General features: G+C 39.8%; 2 protein-coding genes and 1 long non-coding RNA gene across 16 annotated transcripts in view; 2 read left to right on the top strand and 1 right to left on the bottom strand.

Annotated features, from left to right (window-relative positions):
• The first annotated feature begins 9,347 nt into the window (after positions 1 to 9,347).
• Positions 9,348 to 15,493, top strand: LOC125752493 (uncharacterized). Its single transcript, XR_007402110.1, has 2 exons — positions 9,348 to 9,751; positions 13,472 to 15,493. It is a non-coding gene; the product is annotated as an uncharacterized LOC125752493 (long non-coding RNA).
• A 4,491-nt stretch (positions 15,494 to 19,984) lies between these two features.
• DNAJB9 (DnaJ heat shock protein family (Hsp40) member B9) lies at positions 19,985 to 25,319 on the bottom strand. Of its 4 annotated transcripts, none has more exons than XM_025464654.3 (3): positions 25,187 to 25,319; positions 22,434 to 22,660; positions 19,985 to 21,486 (listed from the first exon to the last, which is right to left on the bottom strand). In XM_025464654.3, exons 2-3 carry the CDS (start codon positions 22,648 to 22,650, stop codon positions 21,035 to 21,037), a joined length of 669 nt encoding a protein of 222 aa, XP_025320439.1. In that variant the 5' UTR covers positions 22,651 to 22,660; positions 25,187 to 25,319; the 3' UTR covers positions 19,985 to 21,034. The 4 variants fall into 4 exon arrangements, with proteins under 4 accessions (XP_025320439.1, XP_025320438.1, XP_025320440.1 ...); XM_025464653.3 differs by lacking the exon at positions 25,187 to 25,319 and adding an exon at positions 24,679 to 24,837; XM_025464655.3 differs by lacking the exon at positions 25,187 to 25,319 and adding an exon at positions 24,549 to 24,656.
• The window catches only part of THAP5 (THAP domain containing 5), a 144,805-nt gene continuing 142,371 nt past the window's right edge, over positions 24,929 to 27,362 (top strand). For 4 of the 11 annotated variants that reach the window (XR_004804600.2, XM_035698406.2, XM_035698407.2 and 1 more), the window contains exon 1: positions 24,947 to 25,188. Coding sequence is in view for 4 of the 11 variants with exons in the window: in XM_035698406.2 (XP_035554299.1) it covers positions 25,109 to 25,188 (80 nt within the window). In the remaining 7 variants the exon portion in view is untranslated. The other 7 variants (XM_025464645.3, XM_025464646.3, XM_025464647.3 and 4 more) reach the window with 7 other exon arrangements.

Below are 27,362 nucleotides of genomic sequence, written 5' to 3'. Positions count from 1 at the left end.
ACAAATGAAGCAAAACTTCATTCTTTGGTTCAATGCCAGGGAATCACTTCTGTCCCTCTAGAGAGGGAGAGTTTCCACCCCCACCCTCACCATTTCTCACTTGCTCCCAGACCTTGTAAGCCCAGTGAAGGGAGAGAGAGGATGCTGGGACCATCATCAGGCCAATCAACATTAACAGCTTGTTGTGTATTTAACTTCAGTGGCCTTAGGAAAGTAGCGCAAGGCTCTCACTCATTCATTGTTGTCTCTGTCACTACTGGACAGCTTGATTCTGCTTTCCTGTGTCTGAGTGACTGCAGACCACTCCGGAATGTCTGCTTGCTTCTTTCTCCTGACATTCCTCTTTTCCCCTTCCCTTTCTTCCCCAACGTCGCTCCCCATAAACCCAAACTCTAACTCGGGCAGCTGGTGCCTGATAATAAGTCCTCCATCCATCCATCCCCCATCTTTTTGACAAATATTTATTTACAGCCGGTTATGGATGAGACGTTTGAGAAGGGAGAAAAGGCAACCGCCCCCACACCCCTTCCAAAGTCTATATCCCTGGAAGATTCTGGAAACTCTGCCCCTAAAGTGACTGTAAACAGTTTGCTGCTATGATCTGTACAGATCTATAAAGAGAAGGTGTTACATAAAAATTACAAATCTATCCTAACAATGCTCCATGATTTCTAGCTGAATGCTACCCTCTTCCTTCAGCAGCTAAGCAAAATGAACCAGCAGAGCAAATAGAATCTGGTGCCCATGGCAACATACATTCCTGCTTTGAACTTGTCAATCCACCACAAGGAAATCACATTAATGGGATGTTTTTCTGCTACAAATAGCTTTCGCTTTCACATTTTAATTACAGGAATAGATTTTTCTTGATTTCTAAATTCTTCAAAGACCTGGGCAAAAAGGGAAAAAAGTAAAATAAAAGTAATGTTGTTTCAAAATGTCCTTGAAATTCCAAGCAGCTTTTTAGTTCAGGGAAGGAAGGTGGAGGAAGAGAATTTATTTGTCCCCATTTTTTCCCCCACTTACAGGACTGTGGAAAGTGAAAGGCTTAGGCAGATACTCTTTCAGCAATTGGTTTCTTAGTTTTTTTAAGATAGTTTCCTCATCTGTAAAAACAGTGATAACAATATCTGCCTCACACAGAGTGTCATGGGGTTTAATTAATGTTCACAAAGTGCTGAGGATAACTGTTAGGGATTATCAATTAATATTGCTGCTTAATCCTGGGTGGGGGAGCCTCAGTTTCACCTCAGGCCCTTAGCTACTTCTTTCATTCACTATCAACCCCAAAATGCTCATTTCTATCTATCTTTAATTGCTTAACTGTAGGCCATGACTGTACAAGGTTATGAAGACATTTTATGAACAAATTAGTAAGTTCATAAAAAGGATGAAATTAGAACCAATTTCCAGCACTGAGAAAGCTGGGGAAATAGGAGATGGCACCTCGATTCCACCATGTATTCTGCAGGAAACTTCAAGGAGGACAAATTTGGACAACAAGAAGGAAAGAAACCATGAATATTTAAGTTGCAGATTTTAGTAGTCTTCGTTCTGACCTCAAAACGAGCCATATGAAAAAATGCTAGAGGAGATAAACACTGTAATTAAAAAAGAGAGTTGACAGTTTCTGATTTGCAAGAATCTATCTCTGGAGCTCTAATAACATTTTTTAAAGATTTATTTATTTATTCATTAGAGACATAGAGAGAGGCAGAGACATAGGCAAGCAAATAGAAGCAGAGGGAAAAGCAGGTTCCTCACAGGGAGGCCGAGGTGGGACTCGATTCCAGGATCCGGGAATCATGACCTGAGCTGAAGGCAGACGCTCAATGAGCTACCCAGGTGTCCCTGGATCTCTAAATTTTTTTTTAAATATTTATTTTTATTTATTTATGATAGACATAGAGAGAGAGAGAGAGAGAGAGAGAGAGGCAGAGACACAGGCAGAGGGAGAAGCAGGCTCCATGCTGGGAGCCCGACGTGGGACTCGATCCCGGGACTCCAGGATCACGACCCTGGGCCAATGGCAGGCACTAAACCGCTGAGCCACCCAGGGATCCCCTCTAAATTTTTTAATCTTGATTTTTGAGAAGAATGGACGGAACAAATCTATACAAAATAAAGAACTTACGTGCAGGCCTTGACTTTATTCACTTTTTCTACCTGTAGGCATGAAAGAAAAAAAGAGGTAGAAGATGACCCAGAGCTCTAGGCCCTCCTAGCTCTTCTTAACAAGGAAGACCTGCTATTTACTTTAGGATATCATTGACTAAGGAAATTGGACCAGCTTTAGCCACTTCCTAACAGTCACTGCTATCCGACTGCTTCTAGTTTGTTGGACAAACTGGACCTCGTTGGGCATAGAGTGCAAGCAGAAAATGGCTATTAGTACTCGCTTCCACTCTTCCACTAGCTCTCACAGCTTCCTCTTCTGTGTCCTTGAAGGAAATCCTGGGCAGGTCTGTAGATAAGTCCATATAGGTAATAAAAAATGTCCTCCAAAGTGTTGGTGAGGATGTGAGAAAGTGCTTTGCTGGTGGGAATGTAAAACGGTGCAGCTGCCAAGAAAAATAGTTTAGCAGTTACACAAAAAGTTAAACAGAATCGACATAATCCAGCAATTCCAAGTCTAGGTATATATCCAAAAGAATTAAAAACAAGAACTCAGGGTACCTGGGTGACTCAGTGGTTGATCGAGTCCCACATCAGGCTCTTTGCAGGGAGCCTACTTCCCCCTCTGCCTGTATCTCTGCCTCTCTCTCTGTGTCGCTCATGAATAAATAAATAAAATCTTAAAAAAAAAAAAAAAAAGAAACAACAGGAACTCAAATACCTGTAGGCCAATGTTCATAGCAGCATTATTCACAACAGCCAAAAGGTGGAAGCAACCCAAGTGTCCATCAGCAGTTAAAGGGATAAATGAAATGTGGTACATACATACAATGGAATATTATTCAACCTTAAAAAAGGAAGAAATCCTGACACATGCTACAACATGGATGAACCTTGAGTATATTATGCTAAGTAAAATAAGTCAATCACAAAAGGACAAATATTGTATGATTCCAATTATATTTAGTATACATAGAATAGTCAAATTTGCAGAGATAGAAAGTAGAATAGGGGTTACAACAGGCTGAGGCCAAGGAGGAATGAGTAGTTATTGTGGGTACAGAGTTTCAGTTTAGAGGAAGAAAAAGTTCTGCAAATGGATAGTGGTGACGGTTGCAAGACAATGTGAATGTACATAATGCCAGTAAACTATACACTTAAAAAAATGGTTAAAATGGTAAACTTTCTATTCTGTATGTTTTATCGTATTAAAAATTTAAGCCCTCTAAGTATTTTGGGCAACAGAATATCTGACCAAATTTAATACTAAAACTCTATCCAGTTTTACTCCCTTCCTCCTTCCGCCATCTGCAGGACCCGCCCTTGAGGCCAGAAAATGTGCAGTGGGGAAGCCCAATGCATAAGAGCTGTTCAATGAGTACAGTGTTATTAGATGAACCAAATATGCATATGAATCCAAATGAGGAAATGGGACACTGAGAAGGTATGTCTTGATATAAATCAGAAATGCCATAGGCATATCCTATGTATCCAAGAGCAGGGGGCCAAGAGGGTGTTGATATGATGGGGTAAATAGAGGAATTAAAGGAACACACAGGGATCCCTGGGTGGCGCAGCGGTTTGGCGCCTGCCTTTGGCCCAGGGCGCGATCCTGGAGACCCGGGATCAAATCCCATGTCGGGCTCCCGGTGCATGGAGCCCGCTTCTCCCTCTGCCTGTGTCTCTGCCTCTCTCTCTCTCTCTCTGTGACTATCATAAATAAATAAAAAATTTAAAAAAAAAAATAAATAAATAAATAAATAAACACACATCCGCCTTCCTCACAGTAGGGCTTTGCACTTAGAACGGCCTCTACCCTCCGACTTCCCTACTGTCCCCACTTCTGACTTGATCCTCTTTCTTTTATGGCCCACTCCAAAGGACAAAAGCATGCACAATGCACAATTGATGGCTAACAATAGAAAGAGCAACGGAACACAGAATGAAAAGGAAAACCCCCATAGAATGCCATTCATTTTAAGGCATGCTGTGGCATCTGGGCTGTCCACAAGCTTTAAAGCAAAGCAAGGCCTCCATCTAGTGGAGAAGCAGAGGTGTCCAACACTGCAAATGTTGGTTGCAAATTTATGAAACTCTCTTCCACCCTCCATATTAAATTTGGCAGCTGTTCTAAAGCTATAAGCCAACTAAATCATGCTTGACAATCATATTTGTTTCTGGCTACTTAATTCATTCATTTAGCCCAGTAACAGATATTAACAACATTATATTCCCTACAGCAATGCAAACAATTACAGACATTTGTAATGTCTCAGCTTCTGCTGTGTCATAGATGCTAATGCATCAGTGAAACTCAATGAAAAAAAAAAATGCGTCCCTCAGGGAGTAGGCTAAATAGAATAAAGGTAATCTTTTCTTCTTTACCAGTAATAATGGAAAAAGTGAAGAATCTGACCATTTTGAAAAAAGTCTTTTCACCTTTGGGCAATATATATTTTTATCCATCTAATTAAAACAAACAATACGTCTGAAACTGCAATTCAACCAATATATACCAAGTGATTTTTATAAGAAAGAATGGCAAAGTCACTCTTTATGCTGTAGTGTAATGTGGAAAGTTCTTCAAGATATATGAAAATTAGCATGTGACTATCCAAGACACAGTCCACAAGTAAAATTAAAGGTCTGGGGGTGTAGTCTATACCTTCCTATCACTACTCAGAGTAGTTGGGGGGAAATATCAGTCTGGCAAAAATGTGACCAAGTACCACCAATAATAAAAATTTATTAGTCCAATTAGTGGTATGCTTCCATAAGAAATGAAATTGAATTGAATTCCTCCATGTTTTTATTACACAGCAGAAGCTGCAGAAACTTCTGCAAGTCAACTTCTAATTAAAAATTTGGCGCAGTTGATAGACAAATGATTATTTTTTAAAATGTGTTTAGAATTCAGTAGAAAAGTAGTCAAAAAAAAGTAGTCAGAAGAAAATAAAATCAGAGAATGGAATAAAAAGAAAGCTTTCAACAAACTGCAACCAGCAGAGTTTAAAAAAAAAAAAAGTTAGAACCCCAACGGAGGATAAATTCATGTTCATTCATGACAATCAGTACCTTTAAGATACAAGGACAACAGGATGTCTTCAAGATAAGAACGGAAGGAGTGAGGAGGGCCTGATGTCTTTCATGGAAGTAGGAGACATGGCCAAGAATAGAAGAGATGGGACTATAGTTACTTGGGTATTGCTGAAGAAAGTAGATGCAAGTTGAAAAAGAGATCTGGAAAGTTTAGTGGGGATTATCAACAAAGAGGGAGTAGTGCTATTGTTGGTGAGGATAATGGCAAACGGAAGAAATATATAAACTTCAAACAATAGAAATTCTCCAGGAAAAGGACAGTGGGGGGGTGAGGGGATGGGGAGGGGTTACAGATAGAGTTGTGAAGACTTGAAAAAGTGACTTCAAAAGAATAACAAAATTTAGAATCAGTGTTATATAATTGGCATGGAATATTTCCGGGTACAAGTTTGTTTCATGATACTCTGATGCGACCACCTAATTTTCCAGATAAAATTAAATCTGGTTTGGATCCCTTCCCTTCCTGTTGATGAGAGAGTCAAAATCATCATTATTGATGTACCCTGCTACCCTCTGAGAAATGTCCGGGAATCCTGGGCTAAGAAGTGACAGCAAAATGGAGCAGTCCTGCCCTTGAGTCCACACCTGTCAGCATCCTTCACCTTGTGCTGCCTGACTTGGCCAGTAAGAGCTGAACCTCTGTCCTCTATGACACACTGTGTTAGTTTTCTATGGCAGCTATAACAAATTACCACAAACCTAGTGGCTTAAAAAACAACACAGATTTATTATAGTTCTAAAGCTCAGAATTCTGAAATGGGTCTCAGTGGGTTAAAATCAAGGTTTGGCAGACCTGTATTCCGTTCTGGAAGCTTGGAGGGAGAACCTATTTTCTCATTCCATTCCAGCTTCTAGAGGCTGCCCTCATTCCTTGGTTAATGGCCCCTGCTGCCATCTTCAAAGCCAGCAAAATTAAGTCTTTCTCAGGATACCATTTCTCAAATCTGACTCTTCTGCGTTCTCTTTCCCATTTAAGGACCCTTGTGAGCCTATCCCTCCTGGATAGCCCCGGACAATCTTGTTATGTTAAAGTTAGTTGATCAATGATCTTAATTCCATTTGCAAATTTAATTCCCCCTTGCCCTGTACCTGAACATACTCAGATTCTGGGGTTAACATGGACATCTTTGGAGGGCCATTACTCTATCTACTGCAGACACTATGATAGTAGCTCCATGTGGCAATCCTCTTTGGGAGCTTCCCAACCTCTTTTTACATCACAGTGGAGATGAAAATATTTCATAGCATATTGAGGCTATTTTACAGCAACTGGAAAACCTTATGATCCAGCACAATTTTTGGGAAGCCCTGAAGTCTACACTGACAACAGGATTGATAATAGGGGTGCACATTACTGCTATTAAGGCTGAGGCACTCATAGACCTGCATGTACTGTCTCTGTGGAGTCTTCCAGGGAAGCTAAATGGGAGGGGAAGCTCTGCCATTTAACTTGCCACCCCTACTTCTTCCCATTCTCAGGGGATCACTCTCTCACCAGGCCAGCACATATTCATCTTCTTACTGAAGCATTACCTACCCTTGTGTTCCTGTCTTCTCCCTTCCTTTTATGGGGCAACCCAATGTGATTCCTTACTGATGGAGGTTTTATTTGAGTGACAAGTGCTAGAATTCGACTAGAATTCAAACACCTAATGGAGGGTTTATTTGAGCGACAATTGCAAGAATTCAACTCAGACGGTCTTACACAGAAAGAAGTCATCTTTGGCCTTTTATAACTAAGGAGTCCAAGAGGAGTACTAGCTTCAGGCATAGCTGGATCCAGAGCTAAATGGCCCTGAAATCCTCTGTAGCTACCATGAAATAGCTCTTGGCAAAATCAGGTTCATGTCAGTCTTTCTGTTAGCAGTCCCAGGGAAAAGATACTTTATAATCTAAACATGAATTCACTGAGATTTCTTTGGGATACTTTGTGATCAATTTGAAAATATTCTACAAGTGTTGAGAAAGGCAAAATTCTTTTGTTTATGATTATCAAATAGGGGAAATTGTCAGTACACCATTTATTGTGGCTGTAAAATGAAATTTAAATTATATGTTTAGGTGCCTGTGCCGAGACACACAGCTCAAAGGGGTTGGGAGAAAGAGTATTCTTTTAAGGTTTTTAAAAGATAAGCGCCACAACCCCATTCAGGAAAGAAGATCTATCTAAAAAGAGTTAACACTTGACTTTAACTTCTTAACTCAATAAAAGTTTTTCTAAACTTCCCCTTTGATCTTCTTATAATTGAGGAGCAGTATACTAGTTTTCTGAGTATCTAAAGAGCACCAGGATCCATATATAAACTGATTTTGTCTTCTTTCAAGAATAATTTCTCATGAGATAGTATTTCTGACAGTTTGGACATGGTAGATGAACAGAAAATTATTTTCTAACACTAAAATGTCTGACAAAAAGAATGAGAAAAAATTAATAGCAAAAGAGGTGTTACTTAGAATAAAAAAAAATGCTGGATGATTATGTCAGATTCCCAATATATTTATGAACAGATGTCACTCTTAGTTACGGTAGTCAAAATAGCTCTATTCAGCTTAATCTTTTATGAGATGAAGAATTCTCTGTAATGTTTCCAAAAGTCAAATTGCTGAGATATGTGCATTGTGTAAGATGTCAAATTCATTCATTCATTCACTATTTATCAAGTATTCACTCTATGGTAGTCATAGATCTAGGCACTTACGACACATCAGTGAACAAAACAGAGATTGGCATTCTAATGGAATTTCTATCAAGAGGAAACAGATAACATACTAAGTAAGCAAATAAGTGCTGTGGGGAAAAAATGGCGATGAAAGAGATAAGGAGTGCAGAGGAGGGTGTGCATGGTATAGTATTAAATAAGATGGCCCAGGAAGTCCACTGATCAAGTAATATTTGAGCTAAGACTCGAAGAAGGTGGAAGGGCTGGCCCTATGTTAGAAGAGTGGCCCAAACTAGAGGAAACAGCTAGTGCAAAAGCCCTGAAGAAGAAGCATGCCTGGCACGTTCCTGAAGGAGTAAAAAGGGCCAATCTGGCAGGAACAGAGAGAACAAAGGGATAAAATTAGTGAGTTGAAGGGGGGGGGGCGGTGATTATATAGGACTTTGTAGACTATTATAAAGAATGTAGCTTTTATTGTGAATGAGAAGGGAATAAAAAGGTTTTGGTAGAGAAATAATAAGCTCTGATTTACCTTAAGAGAATAATCCTAGTTGCTGCTTTGATAACAGATTATTGGAGGTAAAGGATGAAAATTTATCTTTAATCTGTATGAAATGATAATGATATTTGCATTGGGGGTGATAGGAAGTTGTGGGATTCTGGAAATATTTTGATGATATAGCCAGTAAGACTAGCTATTGGGTGAGAGTGCAAAAGCATGAAAGAAATCAAGAATCACTCCAAGGTTTCAACCTAAGTAGCCAGAAGGATGGATATGCAATTGGCTGAGGCAGAACAGATTTCAGTTGGAATATCACAAATTGTATTTTGGAGGTGTTGGCAGGAGCTGTACTTTAGATAGCTGAATATATGAGTATGGAATTTAGGAGAGATCTGGGTTGGAGGCAGAAATTTGGAAATGGCAGGTATATTGACAGTTTTAAAACCACGAAAAGAGGACACATAGGGAGTAAGTATAATCAGAAGACGACAGAGAAAGGAAAGGAGAAGGAAAAGGAAGAAGAGGAAATGAGAAGAGAAAAAGAAAGAAGTGGAGGGGAGAAAGGAACCAGGACTAAGAAGATGAAAAGAACAAGAAGAATCAACAAGGGAGCAACCAGTGAGGGAGAAGAAAAACCAAGAGAAATGATCAATGTGTGATTTGACATTGATTTTTCAAAGTGAGCTCAAGGAAAAGAGAACCCTGACAAAAAAGTGTTGGCAGAGTGATGTAGCAAAACTTCTCCACAGAAGTAGACATATGAGACAGCAATTGGTTGGCAAAGTGGAGTCAAGAGAAGAATTTGTTTTTAATATGGAAAGAATAGCAATAAGTTTAATATGGGAATAATGGAATGGGAAGCAAAATCTTTATAAGAAGGAAGAATTTCTGGAGCAATGTATTGAATGTCCTGAGTGACATGATCCAGTGCACAGTGGAAGGGTTTGCTGTCAGTGGGAACATGAAGTTTCTTGATGGTAACAGGTTCATGCAAAGGTACAGAAAGTAGAGCTTGTGCTATAGAAGGATAGTGGGAAACTTGGAAAAGTTTTTTTTCAGATTACTTCTGTTTTCTCAGTAAAGAAAGAAGATCAGCTATAAATGAATATGGATGCCTTCACCTTTGCATTTTTTCCCATGTGGGTGAATTTTCTAATTTCCCCAACACAGGCTTTCTATATTCATATTTTTATGTCATTTTCCAGGTGGCAAACATATATAGAAGTCAAAGGGCACTCTGGGAATAAGAAAAGAAGGACTTTTGGGCCCTTACTCCTTTAGAGATGCATTGCCATAATCACAGGTATTCTATCTTGATGACCAACATCCAACTTTAATCTGGAGCTTCCCAATATCCACAACCAAGAAAAGTAAGGTAACACCATACACATGTACTCTGCACTTTTAACTCTGCACTTTTTAGGTCTCTTCACATCACTCTTCTAATAAAGTCTTTCTATACCCACAATAGCTTTGTGGGGACATTGGTCCTAACACTTGTTCGTGGAAAGCTTTAGGGTAATGCTTTTAGAAGTTTACCTTTTCTACAAATGTTTGTTCTTTAATTAGATTGAAAGAAATATCTAGTCCAAAGTTTCCAAAGAGTATCACATGGAATTCTTTTACTTAACTAGTCCAGAAAGCTGCTCATTAAAAAAGGGTTTCTTGTCATAGGTTTTATTTTTTATTTTAAAGATCGTATTTATCCATTTGAGACAGAAAGAGAGAGCACAAGCAGGAGGAGGGGCAGAGGGAGAAGCAGACTCCCGGCCAAGCAAGGAGCCCAATGCAGGGATTGATCCCAGGACCCTGAGACCATGACCCAAGCCTAAGGCAGACGTTCAACCGACTGAGTCACCCAGGCGCCTCTTGTCATAGATTTTAGAAATGCCTCAAACTATATCTGCTTCTTGGAGATACCCAACATAAATTAGCATATTAATGACTTTGAGAAGTCTTAGGATAATAAAAACTTTCATAATCCAGTGTTTCCCATACTTCATTCTAGAATTCTTATTTTCATTAAACACATATATAACACGCTTTGCAAAACAGCTAGTTTAGCACTATTCCTTTTATGGATATATAATATTCCTAATAAAATCATTAGACATATTTTAGTTTGCTAATATTTAAGAAAATGAATGTGACTACTACATTATTGCAGTGTAGAGTAACCAACTCTAATATACACCTCTACCTACATAGAAAAAAGAAACAGTGATAAATGGATCATAACCTTCCCTGAAAGCAATGTTTTTCTCTATGTAAATATAGAAAATAGGGATCCCTGGGTGGCGCAGAGGTTTAGCGCCTGCCTTTGGCCTGGGGCGCGATCCTGGAGACCCGGGATCCAATCCCACGTCGGGCTCCCTGCATGGAGCCTGCTTCTCCCTCTGCCTGTGTCTCTGCCTCTCTCTCTCTGTGTGTGACTATCATGAATAAATAAATAAATAATCTTAAAAAAAAAGAAAATACTAAGGTTAAACAACAAAATGCTGTGGCTCTTTCAATCATCTACATATTAACACATTTAGTCGTACCTAAAAGTCAATTGTGAACTCTCAGCAGAGAATTTTATTTTAATGACTTTTCCTTAATATATGTAATGAATCATGTAATACTTCAAGTGATATTATGCAAAATTTTATTTAAATAATAGGAAATTAAGTTTAAAATACTGAATAGTTGAAAGTGCTTGCAATATTGATTTAAATTGCTAATTTAGGGTACCTGGGTGGCTCAGTGGTTGAGTGTCTGCCTTTGGCTCAGGTCATGATCCCAGGGTCCTGGGATCAAGTCCCACAACAAGCTCCCCTCTGAGAGCCTGCTTCTCTCCCTGCCTGTGGCTCTGCCTTTCTCTCTGTCTCTCATGAATAAATAAATAAAATCTTAAAAAATAAAATAAACTGCTAATATAGTGAGTGATAATTACATAATGTGTCCCACCCCAGAAAAGATGTTACCATGAGGCATCCTTGGCACCTCATGGCCTCAGCAGCATAGGTTGGTGGTAGAAGAGATGAAAACAGTGAGTTGGTAGGACCAAGATTAAGGGAAATAATCCAGATGTCGATTTGACTCCCTAAGGGCCAGTAGATAAAAATTCAAAGCCAGTATTCAAATAAATGAAGGAAAACGGGGTTTGACTGAAGCAGGAACAGAGAGGCGAGTGGCAAAAAATAGGACCAGGTAAGTGTGCCATGGTAGCAACCATCATCAAGAAAGAAAGAAAGAAAGAAGAAAGAAAGAAAGAAAGAAAGAAAGAAAGAAAGAAAGAAAGAAAGAAAGGATGGAAGGAAGGAAGAAAGAAAAGAAAAGAAAAGAAGAAAAGAAAAGAAAAGAAAAGAAAAGAAAAGAAAAGAAAAGAAAAGAAAAGAAAAGAAAGAGAGAGAGAAAGAAAGAAAGAGAGAGGGAAAGAAAGGAAAGAAAGAAAAGGAAGGAAGGAAGGAAGGAAGGAAGGAAGGAAGGAAGGAAGGAAGGGAGGGAGGAAGGGAGGAAGGAAGGAAAGAGAAAGAAAGAAGAAAGAAAGAAAGAAAGAAAGAAAGAAAGAAAGAAAGAAAGAAAGAAAAAGAAAGAAAGAAAAGAAGAAAAGAAACAAAACCACAAAAGAGGTAGAATACAATAAATTGACTTGACACTGATGAAAGGGACTTGGATCTCTAATTTAGTGAACACCATGTAGGAAATAATTTCCCTCTTAAAATGCCTACATAATGGCAAATACAAACTAGGGATATTTTGATACACAGATGTTGAATTAGGCGGCTAGGCATGCTTTCTACCTAAATGAATAGTAGACTAGTAAGGCATAGAATTCAATTTTGTACTTTAGAAAAATCACAGATTACTATATTATGGAACTCTGGGGTCTGTTCCAAGTAGTTGGAAGCATAAATGTTAAACCTACCAGTGCCAAGATTCTACAGTATTTAAAGTGACGTTGGTTCCTAACTCAAAACCTTGGGCACCATTTGGGGATACAAAGAGAAGAGCCCACTCTTCTATTAAAATGTCTAACAGTAAGGAATAAATCATAAAGGAAGTAAAATGTTCAAGACCACTGAAGCCTTTTTTTTTTTTTGTAGTATTCAACTATTCATAGCATGCACAGCCTTCCCCTCCATCCTTCCAATTCCTCTCTAATAGAGCACCGCTTTTTTTTTCTTCAGGTGTCAATACTTCTCCAGGAGACCATGACTTGTAGGGGAGAATAGCCCCAGCCCCAGAGTGTGGTCTTGACTGGCCAATACCAATGATGGTGGTCGTATTCCCCCCATTAGTGATTGGTCTAGCTGTGGGTATGTAACTGCAGGAAACATTTGTGGTCAATAAGATGGGAGGGAAAGTTCTTTGAAGGGCTTCCAGAAAAGGTTTCATTGCTCATAATAGCCACCATAATGAAGCCAACACAGAGATCAGAGGAAGACAACTACAAAGCAAAGCCAGATTCCTGGCAAATCCTGGAGCTGCCTGACCTTCAGACTCTGTTAGAAAAGAGAAACATCTTATGACTTGGGTAGATTTCATTATAGGGGTTTTCTATTAGATGCAGGCATCCTAATAGATGGACGAGGGTTTGCTTTTTTTTTCTCTAAGTTTATACTAATGTAGGAAAAAATGCATTCACAAACAGAAACTCAAACATCAGAGGTTCATGTAAAATGCAAGTAAGTTTTCCCCAACCTCTCGGTGCTACATCTCAGAAATGATGTTAGCAACTCTTCTCATGCTGGTCATTAAAATTGCAAGTGATATATGCTTAAATCACTACTCTTTATCAACTTTCAAGAATCAATTGATGACCTACCATGAAAGAGGATAGAATTAATACACTAACCTTGTCTTCCACCTTGCCTTTCTTTCCTTTTCCTTCCATTTCGCAATATGTAAGGTACATTTTACATAATTCCTATAAAAATAATTAAATATTTTGTATACTGTTTATAGATTGATTGCAAAACACTTACGATTATGTAAACAACTTAACTGTAAATTAAGTAATTAGATCCATGAAAGAAACAAAATTCATATTTTCCAAATTGAGAAATTCCCAACCGTCAAATTCTAATGTAGCCTCTTGATTTCTTTCCAGCTCTCTTTATTCCTATGTGAAGATAAATACTCAGTTGCCACTGTCTTGTTTCCTGTGTTGTACCCTTTCTTGAACATTGTAATTTAAAGCAAAAATCAGTATTTCTTCCATAAAGGATATGTGGGTAATAATCTTTGAGTTCTTGCATTATTAAAATGGCTTCATTTTTTTCTCACCTTCTTTTAATCATTTATCTGGTTATGAAGTTCTAAGTTTCAAACCACTTTTTCCTAAGACCTTTGAAGACATTGCTTCATTCCATGTCAGCACCTGGTATTATTCAAATGTCTGTTCAATTAATTCTTGCCACTCTATAGGGAAACCTTTTAACCTCACTTCCCCCCCACCAACTTCTCTGCAGTTCTTCCGAGCAAAACTCTATACACTGCTTTTCTAGACTTGATGTCTTCCATCCTCTCACCATTGTGTAATAATTTTTTTTGGTATGGTTGGGTTAGAAGAGAAACTAATCTTTATATTCTCTCACAAGATGAGAGACCATCTTGCCAGCACTTGCCAGAAAGCTTATGATGAAAGTTGGCACTAGGAATAAGGTAATTTTTTATTTGTGCATATACGCAGAGAAAAAATGAATCAATTCTCAAAAGACTCTAATAAATTATTCACTGTATAGTATTTTGATCTGTTTCCATTTATCCCATTATTCTGCAGACATAGCCAAAGGATAGTTCGCCAAGAAAATGTATGTATAATATAGGAGTGAGTGTCATTATTCTATTCCTCATTACTTAGAAATACCTCAATTCACTAATCAACTGTCAGAACCTGTTTGATACCACTAGCTGCTAATACTGGTCCAATTACTAAAGGATGACACAGTAAGAATCATTTGCTCTTTATCCTAATAATCACATTTTAATTCTTCTGTACTCAAATACTATCTTATTTTTAAAATACAATTTAGTAACAATGACTAGTTTTTATTTTCTTGGGAGACTAATAAAGGAGTTTTTCACTTTATTAAATTGTACTGTCCTATTTTGCTTGATGATGACTTTTGTAGGTGTATAGTCCTGAAAAAAACAATGTTAAATAGCTATAGCAGCGATCAAAAGAAAAGCATGGTGATGAAATGTAGACTAAATAAAATCATAATGGGGCTGATGAGAGCTTTTTCATGTCGTAGTTAATTCAAACAGATGAGAGAATGGGAACACAAGCATATCATTTTTGCTCTACTTGAAGAATTACTATTTAGTATGTGTTTGTGCACATGTTCAAAAGATTCATTATGATTTTTTACTCAGTTTTATTTAGGTCAGTGTTTACCAAACTTTGTCAGTGGCACATTTGGATATAATCAAATGGTTCTGTGGTCTAGTAAGTTTGGCAAACAATAATTGGTATATCTTCTAGAAATTCATAATATAGACTGGCATATTGAAAGCTCTGAAGTCACTAAAAGGTCTGGTTCTGGGACTCAAATTTCCAATGCATGGGGGCATGTTTTCTTCCCACACCCAAAGCAATGCTCTGGACACCAGCTGGGTGTCCTATAGTTCAACTCAATTATGACACTGGCTACCTGGAGACATCATCATATCCCGCAGGTTAAGGGCTCCGTCCTACAAGACCACCCCCACTTCGGATGTCAAATTCAAGCTCAGCACATTACTTGTGTTTCTGACCAAATGGTTATATGACTGGAGGTTCCCACCACTTCCTCCTCAGGTTTGATTAATTTGCTAGAGCAGCTCACAAACTCAGAGAAACATTTTACTTACTAGATTATAGGTTATTATAAAGGATATAACTCAGGAACAGCTAGATAGAAGAGATTATAGAGCAAAGTATGAAGATAGGGCATGGAGATTCCTTCCACAGCTTCTCCAGGCATACCACTCTCCCCAAATTTCCATGTGTTCAAACTGGTAAGGAGGGTTGCTGAACCTTCCCCTTTTGGGTTTTTATGGAGGCTGCATTACTTAGGCACAATTGATTAAATCATTGCCATTCTGGAGAACAAGCTACTTGCTACACAGTTGGGAGTAATAATCGAAATTCTACTAAAATATCCATGTTAAAAATTCTGTCCAATAATTCACTGTAAATTATTTTCCAAATAATTTCTTTAAAAGCACTTAGTTTGGCTGCCATTCTCTTAAACCTACTCCAAACAGGTAGAGGCACCACTACCACCTCATAGAAACTGGTCTTGACAAAGTCATTTCTGGCCTCTAAATTGCTAAAAAAAAGAAAAAAACTCACAAAAAAACCCCACAATGGTCCACTCTAGGGATTATCTTGCTGGATCTAGTGGCAGCATTTTACAAAACTGATCACTTTAGACTTCTTGATAGATTTTTTTTTCACTTTCTCCCAAGACACAAAATCCTTCCTGCATTGGCTATTTCTTCTCATATATCTTTGTAAGTACCTCATTTTCTCCTTATACTTTTAGAGCTCAGTTCTTAGATTGTGTTTTGTATAAATATTCCCTTGATTTCATTTAGCCTCAAGGTTTAAAGTATCATCTATATTTTGACAATTCCAAAATATACATTTCCAGCTCAGCTCTCTCTCTCCAAATTCCAGATGTATCTCCACCTTTCCCACATCGTCTCAAAGTTGGTATGGCCAAATTGAACTTCTCATCTTCCTTCTTAAATGCCTTTCTCTTGTAGCCCTGTCCATCTTAGTTAATAGCAACTATCTTTCTGGTCCTATATAAACACAAAGCTTGGAATCATCCTTTCCTTCTCTTTCATACCTATATTCAAACCATAAGCAAATCTTGCCGGCTCTTCTTGCAGATTATGTGTGGAATCCAATCACTCTCCACCACCTCCATTGCTAGCATCCTGGTGCACTGGGTGAGCTGCACCAATTTCTCATTCTGGAACACTCAAATAGTCTATTCCATCATTACCCCTCCACAGTTCATCATCAACACGGCTGGTAGAATGATCTCTTTTAAATGTATGGAAGATGAAGTCATTTATTTGCTCGTAACTGAGTTATCACATCACGTTGTAAGGCCAAATTCCTTATGAAAGCCGAAAGCCCTACATAATCTGTCCCACTCCCAACTCTCACTACCTTTATGAACTCATCTCCAACTACTTTTCTTTGTTCACAGGCCTCTAGCTACATTGGCTTTTTTGCTCTTCCTAGAACTTGTCATTCGTGCTTCCATGCAAACAACTCAAACCTACGCAAATTCACCTTCTCAGTGAGGCCTACGCTGACCATCCTGTTGCTAATTGCAATACATGCTTGGCCTGCCTGCTCTTTCAATATCCCCTCTCTCTCCTCTGTGCTACACTTTTTCTGTAGAGTTTATCGTCTAACATAGTAATTTACATATTTATTATGGTGATTTCCTGTCTCCTCCTACTGGAATGGAAGCACGGGCACCCTATGGCGTTATTATAATAAATAACAATAAATACGACTGCACAAGAAATCACTGTAGAGAAAATGTTTTCCTTTCCAGGTTCTTGACTGAAATAGCTCTCCCCCACCACCACCCATCCTGTAATAAAAGACAGATTAACAGGAGAAAAACAAACAGATGTCTAATAACATCTATATCTCCTGTATACATGGGAGATACCTGGAATTGAGTGATTTTAAAATGGCCCAAGCTATCACCTTAAATACCATCTCCAGAGAAAGACAAAAGATGTTGGGGTTGAGGGAGCTAATTATGGAAAGTTTACAGGTAAAAACATAAACAAGAGTAAGGTTGTTCCATGCCTTCTCCATTGGTCAGGGTTTCTAGAGACTTAGTCATCATCTTTCTAGAGCAGAGGGAGACACCCTTACAAATATGTCTCCTATAAAAGCCAACATCTTCCTGGTTTTCAGAGCTTCTCCCATGACTACAGTTTTTTTTGTGGGTTGTTTTTTGTTTTGTTTTAGAAAAGTAATCAGAAAAGTAATCAGCCTAAAATAATTCTGATAATAATTCTAAAGGGCATATTTTGAGATGGCAAACTCTGCTTTTCTTCACTAGATAGTTCCCCCATAAAGCAAGGTCTAAAGAAAAGTTGGGGAGGAATCTGAGCAGCAAAGTGGAGATAAGAGGAAGAATCTGAATTTTGTAGAAGGGTTAAAGTAAGTACAGCCTGCATGGTAGGGAACACATGTACCACGTATCTACTGGTATCTTCCTGTGACTTTGGTTGTAATGATTACATGCAAATTGCTTCATCTATCCTTCCTGACACCATCAGTAGATGGAAAGAAATCTTGGAGAAGCAGGTTAGATAAGACAAAGACCTATGCCTGATTCACTGATGTAGTGTTTTATCAAAAGTCTGGTAATTCTAAAATTTTAAATTATCTCCTAGTATTAGAATTATCTCCTGAATTTTATTTGTCAGGGTTGGATATCAGGGTTTTCTTCCCTGCTATTGGTTTTCCTTAAATGTCTGATATTCCTTAGGCATCTGTATGTATTCATAAAGAACTACATCAAATTGCAGATAGCTGTGAAAAGCAAGTTTCCTCAGGAATTACTATATATGCCTGCATTAGACATCCATTTTAAACAGAAGCTATGGTTCTGTTTAAGTTGTTAGGGCATTTCAAGCAGCAGGCACCTATAGGTCAGTATGTGGACAGCATGCAGAAGCTATTGTTCTTGACACATGCTCAAGTAAGGAGGCTTTAATCTAGGAGTGAAATGCTATTACTCACCCTCCCTAACACCAAGTGAAAATTCACTTCACCTCTATTCTACTTTCTATGGCACCTCAATACCATCACTAGGGAGCCTCCCTAACAGAGTAATCTGTATCTTCAGAGTTATTCTTTTAGGCTTTACCCTAAAGAAAGCTTCTCAGTAACAATTTATCTGGAGGTAAGAAGCAAGGGCAAGGGTTCCCAATGCAGTTCTTCAATGAATCAGCATTACTTGAACATTGGCCCATTTCTTGTCTCCTCCCATTCCTTCCCACTCAAATCTGAGCCTTAAAACTTCTCCTGGATACTTTCCTTGGCTTTGGTTATTTGCTTTTTCTCTCAATCTAATTCCTTCTGCTTTATACCTTCCTGGAATTTCTCAAAACTCTTGTTTTCCAAGCACTTTTATGACTTCATTCTTATATTTTCTGTCATTGGGACCAAGAGAGAGGGGAAACAATCATGGCTGATTATATTCAACTTGTCATGTGGAATTGAAGGTACCAGGATTAACATTAATATAAAAACTTTAGAGACCTGTTGGTGGTACCAATATTTTTCTTCTTTCTTCCATTTGGCAATGGTCTCTTCTTCCTCCAGTGTGTTCTTTTAATTGCTAAACAAACTTCTATTTCAGAAAATACCTGCCCTAGGAATGTGCAAATTTTTAGCTGTCCTTGGGCAGCCTGAATTTTCATAGAACTAATCTCAGAATTGAAACTAAGACTCATAGCACAAAAAATGCCTAAGATCAACAAGCAGATAAGCGGTTAATTATGCCAATTCTGGAGCACAAAAAAATCTCATGTCTACTGTGTGCCCTATAGCATCCAATTCAAGACATATTCAATCCAGAAAACTGGAAAGATTACAAAAAACTCATTCAGTAGAAAGACTAAAAGTCATACAATATTATTTTGTCTAGAAGGAAAAAAAAAAGACTGTTGATTTGTGTAGGAAGTATAGATTAAGCTATTGTATTGGTCATTTTCCATTTTCTGTCTGTATACCCATACAGATTAAAAAAAAAGAAAAAGTTTAAGTTATTGAGGAAATGTTTATGTTGATTACTGGTCTAATTTCCAGGTGTTTATATATTAAACCACACACACACACACCTCCACAGATTACCTAAGTATCTTTTCAATATTTAGTTTGTACCTTAAGTGTGTATGATTCAGGGTCTATTTTTTCGTTGCAAAAATTATGCCAGAGTCAAAGGGAGGTTTAAAAAAAAAAAAAAAAAAAAAGGAAGGAAGGATTTCAAATAAATCTTCAGCACGGGAAAGACAAGAGATAATCAGGTCCTGCAAAAATGGGGACAGCTGCTAAAAATATAAAGTTAATCCTGATTTGGAAATGGCTTTTTTTTCTTGCCTCGCTTGTTCTGTTTGATAGGCTACAGATGATGCTTAGACCAAAATTCAAGCTACAGCTATTTTCTTATTATCAAACAAAAGTATTAAGTATACCTTCCAGGAAATAATTAAGATACATGAATTTAATGGAATAATTTCATTTTCCTCACAGCTTTCAAATTAAAAATGATAACAAATAACTTTATGCAAAGTCTCTCCTTTTTCCCCAATGAGGCCTAAAATGGAAAGTATACTTGTTCCTAGCAAACAAATACACCAAAATTAAAATTAACAAAATCTTTAAGGTACCAAAATTTGTGAGGGAAGGAGGATGATAAGAAAGTAAGAGAAATTACCAAATGGCAACCAAACAAGGTCACATCAGGGTTTCAGGTTAGTCCAAAATAACTTCTGGAATATGGTCTATGGCCCCATTGTTCATATACCTTCCATAGCTCTAGAACTACAGAATAAACTTTTAACAATAAAATGAGAACCGAGAACATCATATTGTAAATACTATATTTCTCTCACTCACAATGTTGTATGAGACATTTACTAGTTTTAATATGTATCCATAGGATTAATACTCATATGGAGTATGATGCAAAAAGTGCAGGACTAAAGAAATAAGTCTATATGAAAACAAAAGCACACATTTCTTAGGATTTAAAAATATTGCACATAATAAGGTTGCACAGAAATTACTGGCTGTTTTTACATATAGAATGAGGTATTAGTCAATCTATAGATAAAGATGAGTGCAAAGAGGAGGAACCACACACACACAAAAATACATAAATCCATGTAAGACCTAGAGCGCCAACAACTAAGAAAGAAATGTGAAAAGATGTGTAAATTAGCTATGATTTCAACACTACAAAATCATTAGCCAGGGACCAAACACGTAACAATCTCTTGGTAATATTTCAAAAGTTTTCAATGTTCTTTTGGCCTAAAGGGCTATGAGCAATACAATCATTTCCTTTACTCCAATTTTTACTGCAGGAAGGTATAGTTCTGTGGTGAATATTAAATCATGCCTTTCTGAAGCTTTCAGTGGAAAGATACTGCTATCCTTTGCTGAATGACTCAATTACAATTTCATGTACACTTAGCAACCCAAGTCAGAGATGCTGCGGAGCATGCAATTTTAAATTAGCAAAGGTTTCACTGCAAAAACCATTCAAGTTCACACAATTTAAATCTACAATAAGTTTCAAAGGCTAACCTTTAAATATATCAGGCGAACTCAATCTTTTCTTGGTAATAAAACTGGCCACATAAGTAAGCCCAAGGGCAGGTAGAGAAAAAACCAGGCAGAATTACAATCTTTTTTTTTAAAGAATCTTTCCTAATCAGGGAAATTAATAATTAGCTATTTCTCTACTGAGTGTTGCTGAATTTGTCAAAAACCATTTAAATACATTTAATACCTTATCAAGTTAAGTGAAATCATGCACTTGTCAAAATAGTTCACAGAAAATTGTTTTGCATCAAAGATATTGAAGAAAATTCAACTAGTTGGGTTTAGAAAGAACAGAAAAATCGTGAACTACTGTCCTGAACAGTCAGTATATGTAGTAACCATATTTCCTCTCCGTTGAGTGACAGTCCTGCAGTGCTTGCTAGATCCATGGAATCTATTTTCAGTCTGTACTGTGTGCCGATTGGTGGTGTCAAAACCACTAAAAGAAAACATTTTCTCCATATCTTCAAACATGTCATCAAACAGTCCACCTCCAAAAGAAAACTCCTGGAAATGATGTCTTTGTCTACTGGAACCATCCTGGCGTGTCTGGAAGTGATTCTCAAAATGCTTCTTGGATCGAGTGTTTTGGTTTTGACCAAAAAACCCAAAGTCTTTAAATAAGTCATCAAAATTGAAGTTAAATGATTGCTCAAAAGGACTTCCGCTACCTCTTTGTCCTTTAACGTTAGTAAAAGCACTGTGTCCAACTGTATCATATTCTTTTCGCCTATTAGCATCTGAGAGTGTTTCGTACGCTGAAGGAAATAAAAATACTTTAGTAACTGAAGGTAATGAAAATTACATACATCCAAATCTCTTCAAATAAGTGAATTCAACTCTCTTTTTTAGGGAAAAGATTTCATATCACCATTAAGCCAAGACATCACAAACACAGGAAAAAAAATGAAAGGTACAAAAGGCAGGGCCTTTGTCCTATATACTGTGCAGTATCAGCTGTTGGAATAATGCCAGCCCTTAGTAAATAACCAATAAATGAATGCTACACCATTACTTACAAATAAGCATGTGGACAACAATTACAGAGTTATTTTTCATATTACTTGGGTAAAACCATTACCTGTATTAAATAATTTAACGGTCCAATACAACCAATTAAAATTCTCACTTACTTACTAGTTGAAGTAAATGTTTAACTCTCTACTCAATTACTTCCACCCACCATTAATTACTGAATGCTCAGGAGGTGCAATTTGTTTTAGAACTAGTCTTAAAATTTGTTTCATATTTTTCCTTTAAACACAAATGTGGCTTTTAAATATAGATCAAGTGAAGGAAAAAAACCTAAACATTTCAGTCTATTTAAATTTTTTATAGCTAATGTTTTATATTTAATCTCCATACTTAGTAAATAAAAACTGTTTCATAAGTTAGCTTTTTACATATCTAAAATTTCTTTTAACATGGAAACAAGCAATTTCATAAATAATAAAAGAATAAAGTAATACATTTTTAACATTTTAGGATCTATGTGACAATAAAAATTGATATTACCATTCATCCATCCATCCAGGAATCAAAGCAATTGTGGTAAAAAGATAGTCTCAACAATCTCCTTTATTTAAATGTAGACCCTACTCTGTGACCCATCATCACATTATCCCCAAATATACACTTCTTAGCTATAATTCTCCTTTACTACTAATTAGTATTTGTGAGACCTCAGAGATAATCATTTACTTACCTTCTGCAATCTCTCTGAATTTTGCTTCAGCATCAGGACTCTTATTTTTGTCAGGATGGTACTTCATGGCCAACTTGTGAAAAGCTTTCTTGATTTGGCGCTCTGATGCTGATTTTGGCACACCTAAGATATCATAGTAACTTTTTGATGCCAAAATTAATTCCGTTATCATTAAAATGCAGATTGCAAAGACGAAAACTGACTGGGGAGTAGCCATTTCTAATATCCTAAAAAAAAAAAGAAGAAAAAAAAATTTTATCCATGGAGCCAATCTTGACACTTCATTCTTCTTTTAGGATACAATGCATACTTAACGTGCCATCAAAATGTTAAGCCTATAGTATCTTGTACTTGTTCCCATGTTATTTCGTTTTTGCAGGCTTTATTACCTCTACGTTGGTTGTGACCTTCTTAAAAGCAAATATAATTCAAATTGAGAAAAAAATCGCTTTACCTTTTCACTAATACTCTGATCAGACACAGAGTAGACACAAAAATATTCAATAACTGTTTTTTACCAGTAAACACTGAAGGCTAATGATTTGTGAACACTGTAAAAAGGGTGGAAAATCCACATACTTTTTAAAGGGATGTCAATTTGCCTTTCAAGAACTTGTATTCTAAGAGGACTAAAACTATTTGACTTCGCAGGAAAAAAAAAAAAAAGTACAATACCAAGGTAAAGAGCCCAGTATGTCTGAACTGGTGATCCTCCCTCCCTAAGAAAGCCCTGACTTCACTTTCCTTTCAGCAAGGTGAGCCAAGGGCTGCACATACTGAATCTCAGTGGCATATTAATCTTGACAATACAATAGCATGTGATGATTTTTTAATTGTAAGATTCCCAAATATTTAACCCAAAAACAAACAAAAAGTATAAATGGGGTTTTGGTTAAAAAAAAAAACAAAAACAAAAACAAAAAACCACTCCTAACGGAATTCAAGATTTCTGCTCAGACTCCCAGAAACATCACAGTCTGTACGTTTAGATAAGGTAAACACTTATTTTTCAAACTTCTTGATAGTCAAAGAGAAGAAAACCACTTCTCTAACCTTAAAGGTGGTCTATCTACGTAAGGAATCAACATAGGATCCTGCGTAGTACACATGCGACGACCTGGGATTCAAAAACGAATGTGATCCCGTGTTTTGTGAAGTCTGCACTAGGAGTCCTTAATAACCTGTGATGACATAACAAGGCTGACGAAAGACGCTAGGGTTTGTGGAAAAAGACCTGCCTTCCTCTCCTGTGGCCTCTGCTGAGCGCAATTAGCAGACGGATTCCTCCTTTCCGAAGACTTACTCAGAGTCACGGGTACTAAGGATCAAGTACGAGCTCCTGGTTTACAGAAGCCAAACCTGGGGGGCAGCCCGGGTGCGGCTCGGCGGGTCAGCGCCGCCTTCGGCCCAGGGCGTGACCCCGGGGTCGCGGGATCGAGTCCCAAGTCCCGCGTCGGGCTCCCTGGTGGGGCCTGCTTCTCCCCCTGCCTGTGTCTCTGCCTCTCTCTGTGTGTCTGTGTGTTATTTGTTTGTGAACAAACAAATAAAATCTTTAAAAAAAAAAAGAAAGAAAAAGTAAAGAAAGAACGCAAGCCGAGCGGGGGCCGTGGACGCCACCAAGACCGCAGGTACTTGTACTTGCCGCAGCCCGAGGGCAGGTCCGAGCCTGACGGGGAGGGAGGCGGAGGCGGAGGCGCGCCGCGGGCGGGCTCCAGTGAGGGCTGGCCGGCCGCTCCACACTCTGCAGCCCACGGACGTCTCCTTCCCGAGGGCGAGCGCGGGGACAGCGGCCTGGGCCAGCCTGCATCCCCAGACGCCCGGGGCCCGTCCGGCCCGTCCGGCGCCGCCGCCGCGGTGTCCTCGGCCGTCCCCGCCCCGGGAGGAGCTGTCCGACGCCCGGAGAAGCCCGCGGCCAGCCCCGAACACGAAACGCCCCAGTCAGGGCTTCGGTCGCCTCCTCCTCCTCACCCCTCACCGCCACCAGGCAGGCAGCTGGAGGCCCCGCGACGACCGTGGCGGGCCCCGGGGCCCCGGGGTCAGCCCGCAAAGAGCGGCCGAGGCCCCGGGGGGGCCGCCCTGCACACCCCGCCCCGCGACCCCGGCCTCGTCCCTCACCCGCACCCTCCGCCGGCCGCTGCCCCGCCGCAGAGCTGAGGCGCCGGGAGGCTGACGCCCGGCCCCCCACGGGCCCTCGCGCCGGCTCCCGACGGCCCCCGACGCCCCCCTCCGCCGCGCGCACACAGACCTAGCGCTCCGCCAGCCGCCGCCGCCGCCGCCGCCGCCGCGTCCCCCCTCAGCTCGCTCCCCGCTGGCCGGCGGCCGCCGCTGCCGCTGCCGCTGCCGCCACCTCAGGAGAAGACCTTACACGAAACGCTCCCCTATTGGCTCCTGCGTCCCCACGTGACCCTGGCGCCCTACGCGCACGTGGAAAACTGTTGTTGCCGCTCCGCCCGCGCGTCACTTCCGGCCCCAACCTCCAGAAAGGGCGGCGCTGAAGCCGGCAGAAGCGGAAGTGAGTCGACGGTCGCGACCGCCCTTCCGGCTCGGCCGCTTGTGGCGCAGGCGCAGTGGCTCGGCGACGCGCCGGGGGTGGTAGCCCGCTCCGCCTTGGCGGACGGGGTCACGCCAGCGCCCCTCGCCGGCCCGGGCCCCTCCGGGCCGCCGCGGAGGGAGCGATGCCTCGCTACTGCGCGGCGATTTGCTGTAAGAACCGTCGGGGACGGAACAGTAAGGACCGGAAGCTGAGTTTTTACCCGTAAGTTGTCCCCGGAGCAGAAGCGTCCGCCTTTACGGTGAGGCCACGGGGCTGTGGCGTTTGGGGCCGGCGGTACCTGGAGAGTCGTCCTCGGCCCCACCGGCGCGTCCCGTCACAGCGCGGGAGGACGACGTGGAGGCTCGAGTTCAGGTTTATTCAGAAACGTCCTAACCTAGAAGGACGCGGGGCTGGTGGGAGGCGGAGCGGCCCTTTGCGGGGGGGAGGGGGGGGGGGTAAACGTCCGGCTGGCGCGTGGGGGCGGCGCTCCGCGATTTTCAGAGCGTTTCCCGCCTTCGCCTGGTCTCTGTTGGACGAGGACTTCCGCCTCAGGTGCGCCTCAGGTGAGCCTCAGGCCGGCCGCAGTCGCGCTCACGCTCACCTCACGCCTTCTGGGAGGTAACTCCGCTCGCGTAGACGGCCCTTCCTTCCGTTTTTTTCCCCCCGAAGAAACGGAGGCCCTTCAGGAAGTAGGCCACGCTGGAAGCGTCGTGAGCGCGCGCAGGCCTCCCCGTGACGCCCTCCCGACCGTCCCGGGAGCAGGTCAGGGTCGTGCCCAACTAGCCGCCACGCTCTGTCTCCGGGAAGCCCCAGGAGGGAAACCCCCCCTTTTTATTCAGGAGAACAGGGGAGCCGGAGCGGGTGGCATTTTCGAGTGCAGGTCCCCAAAGCCAGCCGCACTCCGGAGGCCCCAAACCCGGCGCCCCGACTCTGAAGCTGACTGACCTTCCGCAGATTTATTTAAAGACTCTCTGCCTAAGATCTCCCACCTGAAAAGGGAGATTAAATCGTCCCTACTTCCTTTCGTGTGCAAATAGGCAAAGCAGCCCTTAACGTTCAGTACGTGCTTAACGTATGTGAGAATCCACATATTTACAATATTCTATTTCCTTTTTTTTTTGTTTGTAAAATTCATTTAGCTCTAACCTGATCGTCTTTTAGATTTTTTACTAGCTATTTTGTGAAGACTTTTTTTTTCTTTTTTCTTTTTTTTTTTTTTTTTAAGACCGGAAGCTCTCTGCTCACAGACACGGTTGTTTTCCATTATTTTAACTAATGGGTTTGGGTGGGGGAGGAACCCTGATAAGCCAAAATAATTCACATGTGGCAGTATTTCCAGGACTTTCCCGCTTGGAGGCCACAAGATGCAGAGAGAGATTTTGGGGGAGATTCTAGTTTAACAATAGCTATGGTTCTTGAAAGTATGTAACAAACCCAGAAAACAAAAACATGTTGAACTTGATTTAGCCTTATTTTCCAGATTGATTTGGCCTTCATCGGGGGGGGGCAATAACTCCAGACTCCCAAATTCTTTAAATTTTTCCATAGTTACTGTATTTAAGGAGGGTAAAATAACAATGCCAGAGGAAGTCAGTTACAAAGATTTTTTTCTTCAAAATGTGAATTTACCAAAAGTGGATTTTTAAATGTTATTTCCCCCATGTAACCCGCAAAATAAAAATTAGTTTTATTCCCCTAATAGCATCAAACTTGAATTGGATTTGTTAATGCTAACACTGTAGCAAGCTGTACTGTACTATAGATTACTTTGAGAATTCAGCTTGTGTGTGCATATAGTGTTAAGTTTATAATATTATTTTATGCTTTGGGAGGAATTAGAAAGATGGTGAAACAAAATTACAAGCAAATTGAGCCACTGTAAAGGCCCTGAGTTGTTCAGGAAACGTATTGCCTGAGATTTCTTAGAGATTTACCTGTTGAGAAAGCATTGCAGTCCAGTTACCAGTAAGGATATTCAGAGTATTTTTTTTTTAATTGTGTGATAACTTAGTATATAGGTATGATAGAAATAGTTTGCAAACAGCATCCTTATACATGAGATTACATGTAAAAATATTGTAAAGGGCATATTCTCATTTTAGATGTAGCAGAAAAGGTATGAACTTTTCTATGGCTAAAAGAATTCAGGTCCTCTGAAAAGAAAAATTATTTTTGTCCTTCAATGCCTTTTCTGATTATATCTATAACCTGAGGTCTTGATATGTGCAAGGTTAAGGAGTTTTCAAACCATGTGTGAAAACTGTATCTGTTGTAAGAACTTCTGAAGGTAGGTCATATGATTTTTCCATGTAAGGGTATTTGAGTTAAAAATTATTTTCTATAAAGTACCTAGACTCCTTTTCTTTAGCATCTTGTAAAGTTACCAGTATTTGCAG

This window comes from Canis lupus, chromosome 14 (assembly GCF_003254725.2).
Source record: "Canis lupus dingo isolate Sandy chromosome 14, ASM325472v2, whole genome shotgun sequence".
Classification (NCBI taxonomy): domain Eukaryota; kingdom Metazoa; phylum Chordata; class Mammalia; order Carnivora; family Canidae; genus Canis; species Canis lupus.
The sequence above is the reverse complement of the archived record's forward strand: the minus strand, read 5'-3'. Positions and strand labels throughout refer to the sequence as shown.

What these genes read in the sequence shown, in the direction of transcription:
- DNAJB9 (XM_025464654.3), bottom strand. Translation starts at nt 22,650, where the DNA reads ATGGCTACTCCCCAGTCAGTTTTCGTCTTTGCAATCTGCATTTTAATG. An exon ending in ATTCAGAGAGATTGCAGAAG is followed by an intron (nt 21,487 to 22,433) that starts GTAAGTAAATGA and finishes TATTTCCTTCAG; the next exon opens with CGTACGAAACACTCTCAGAT.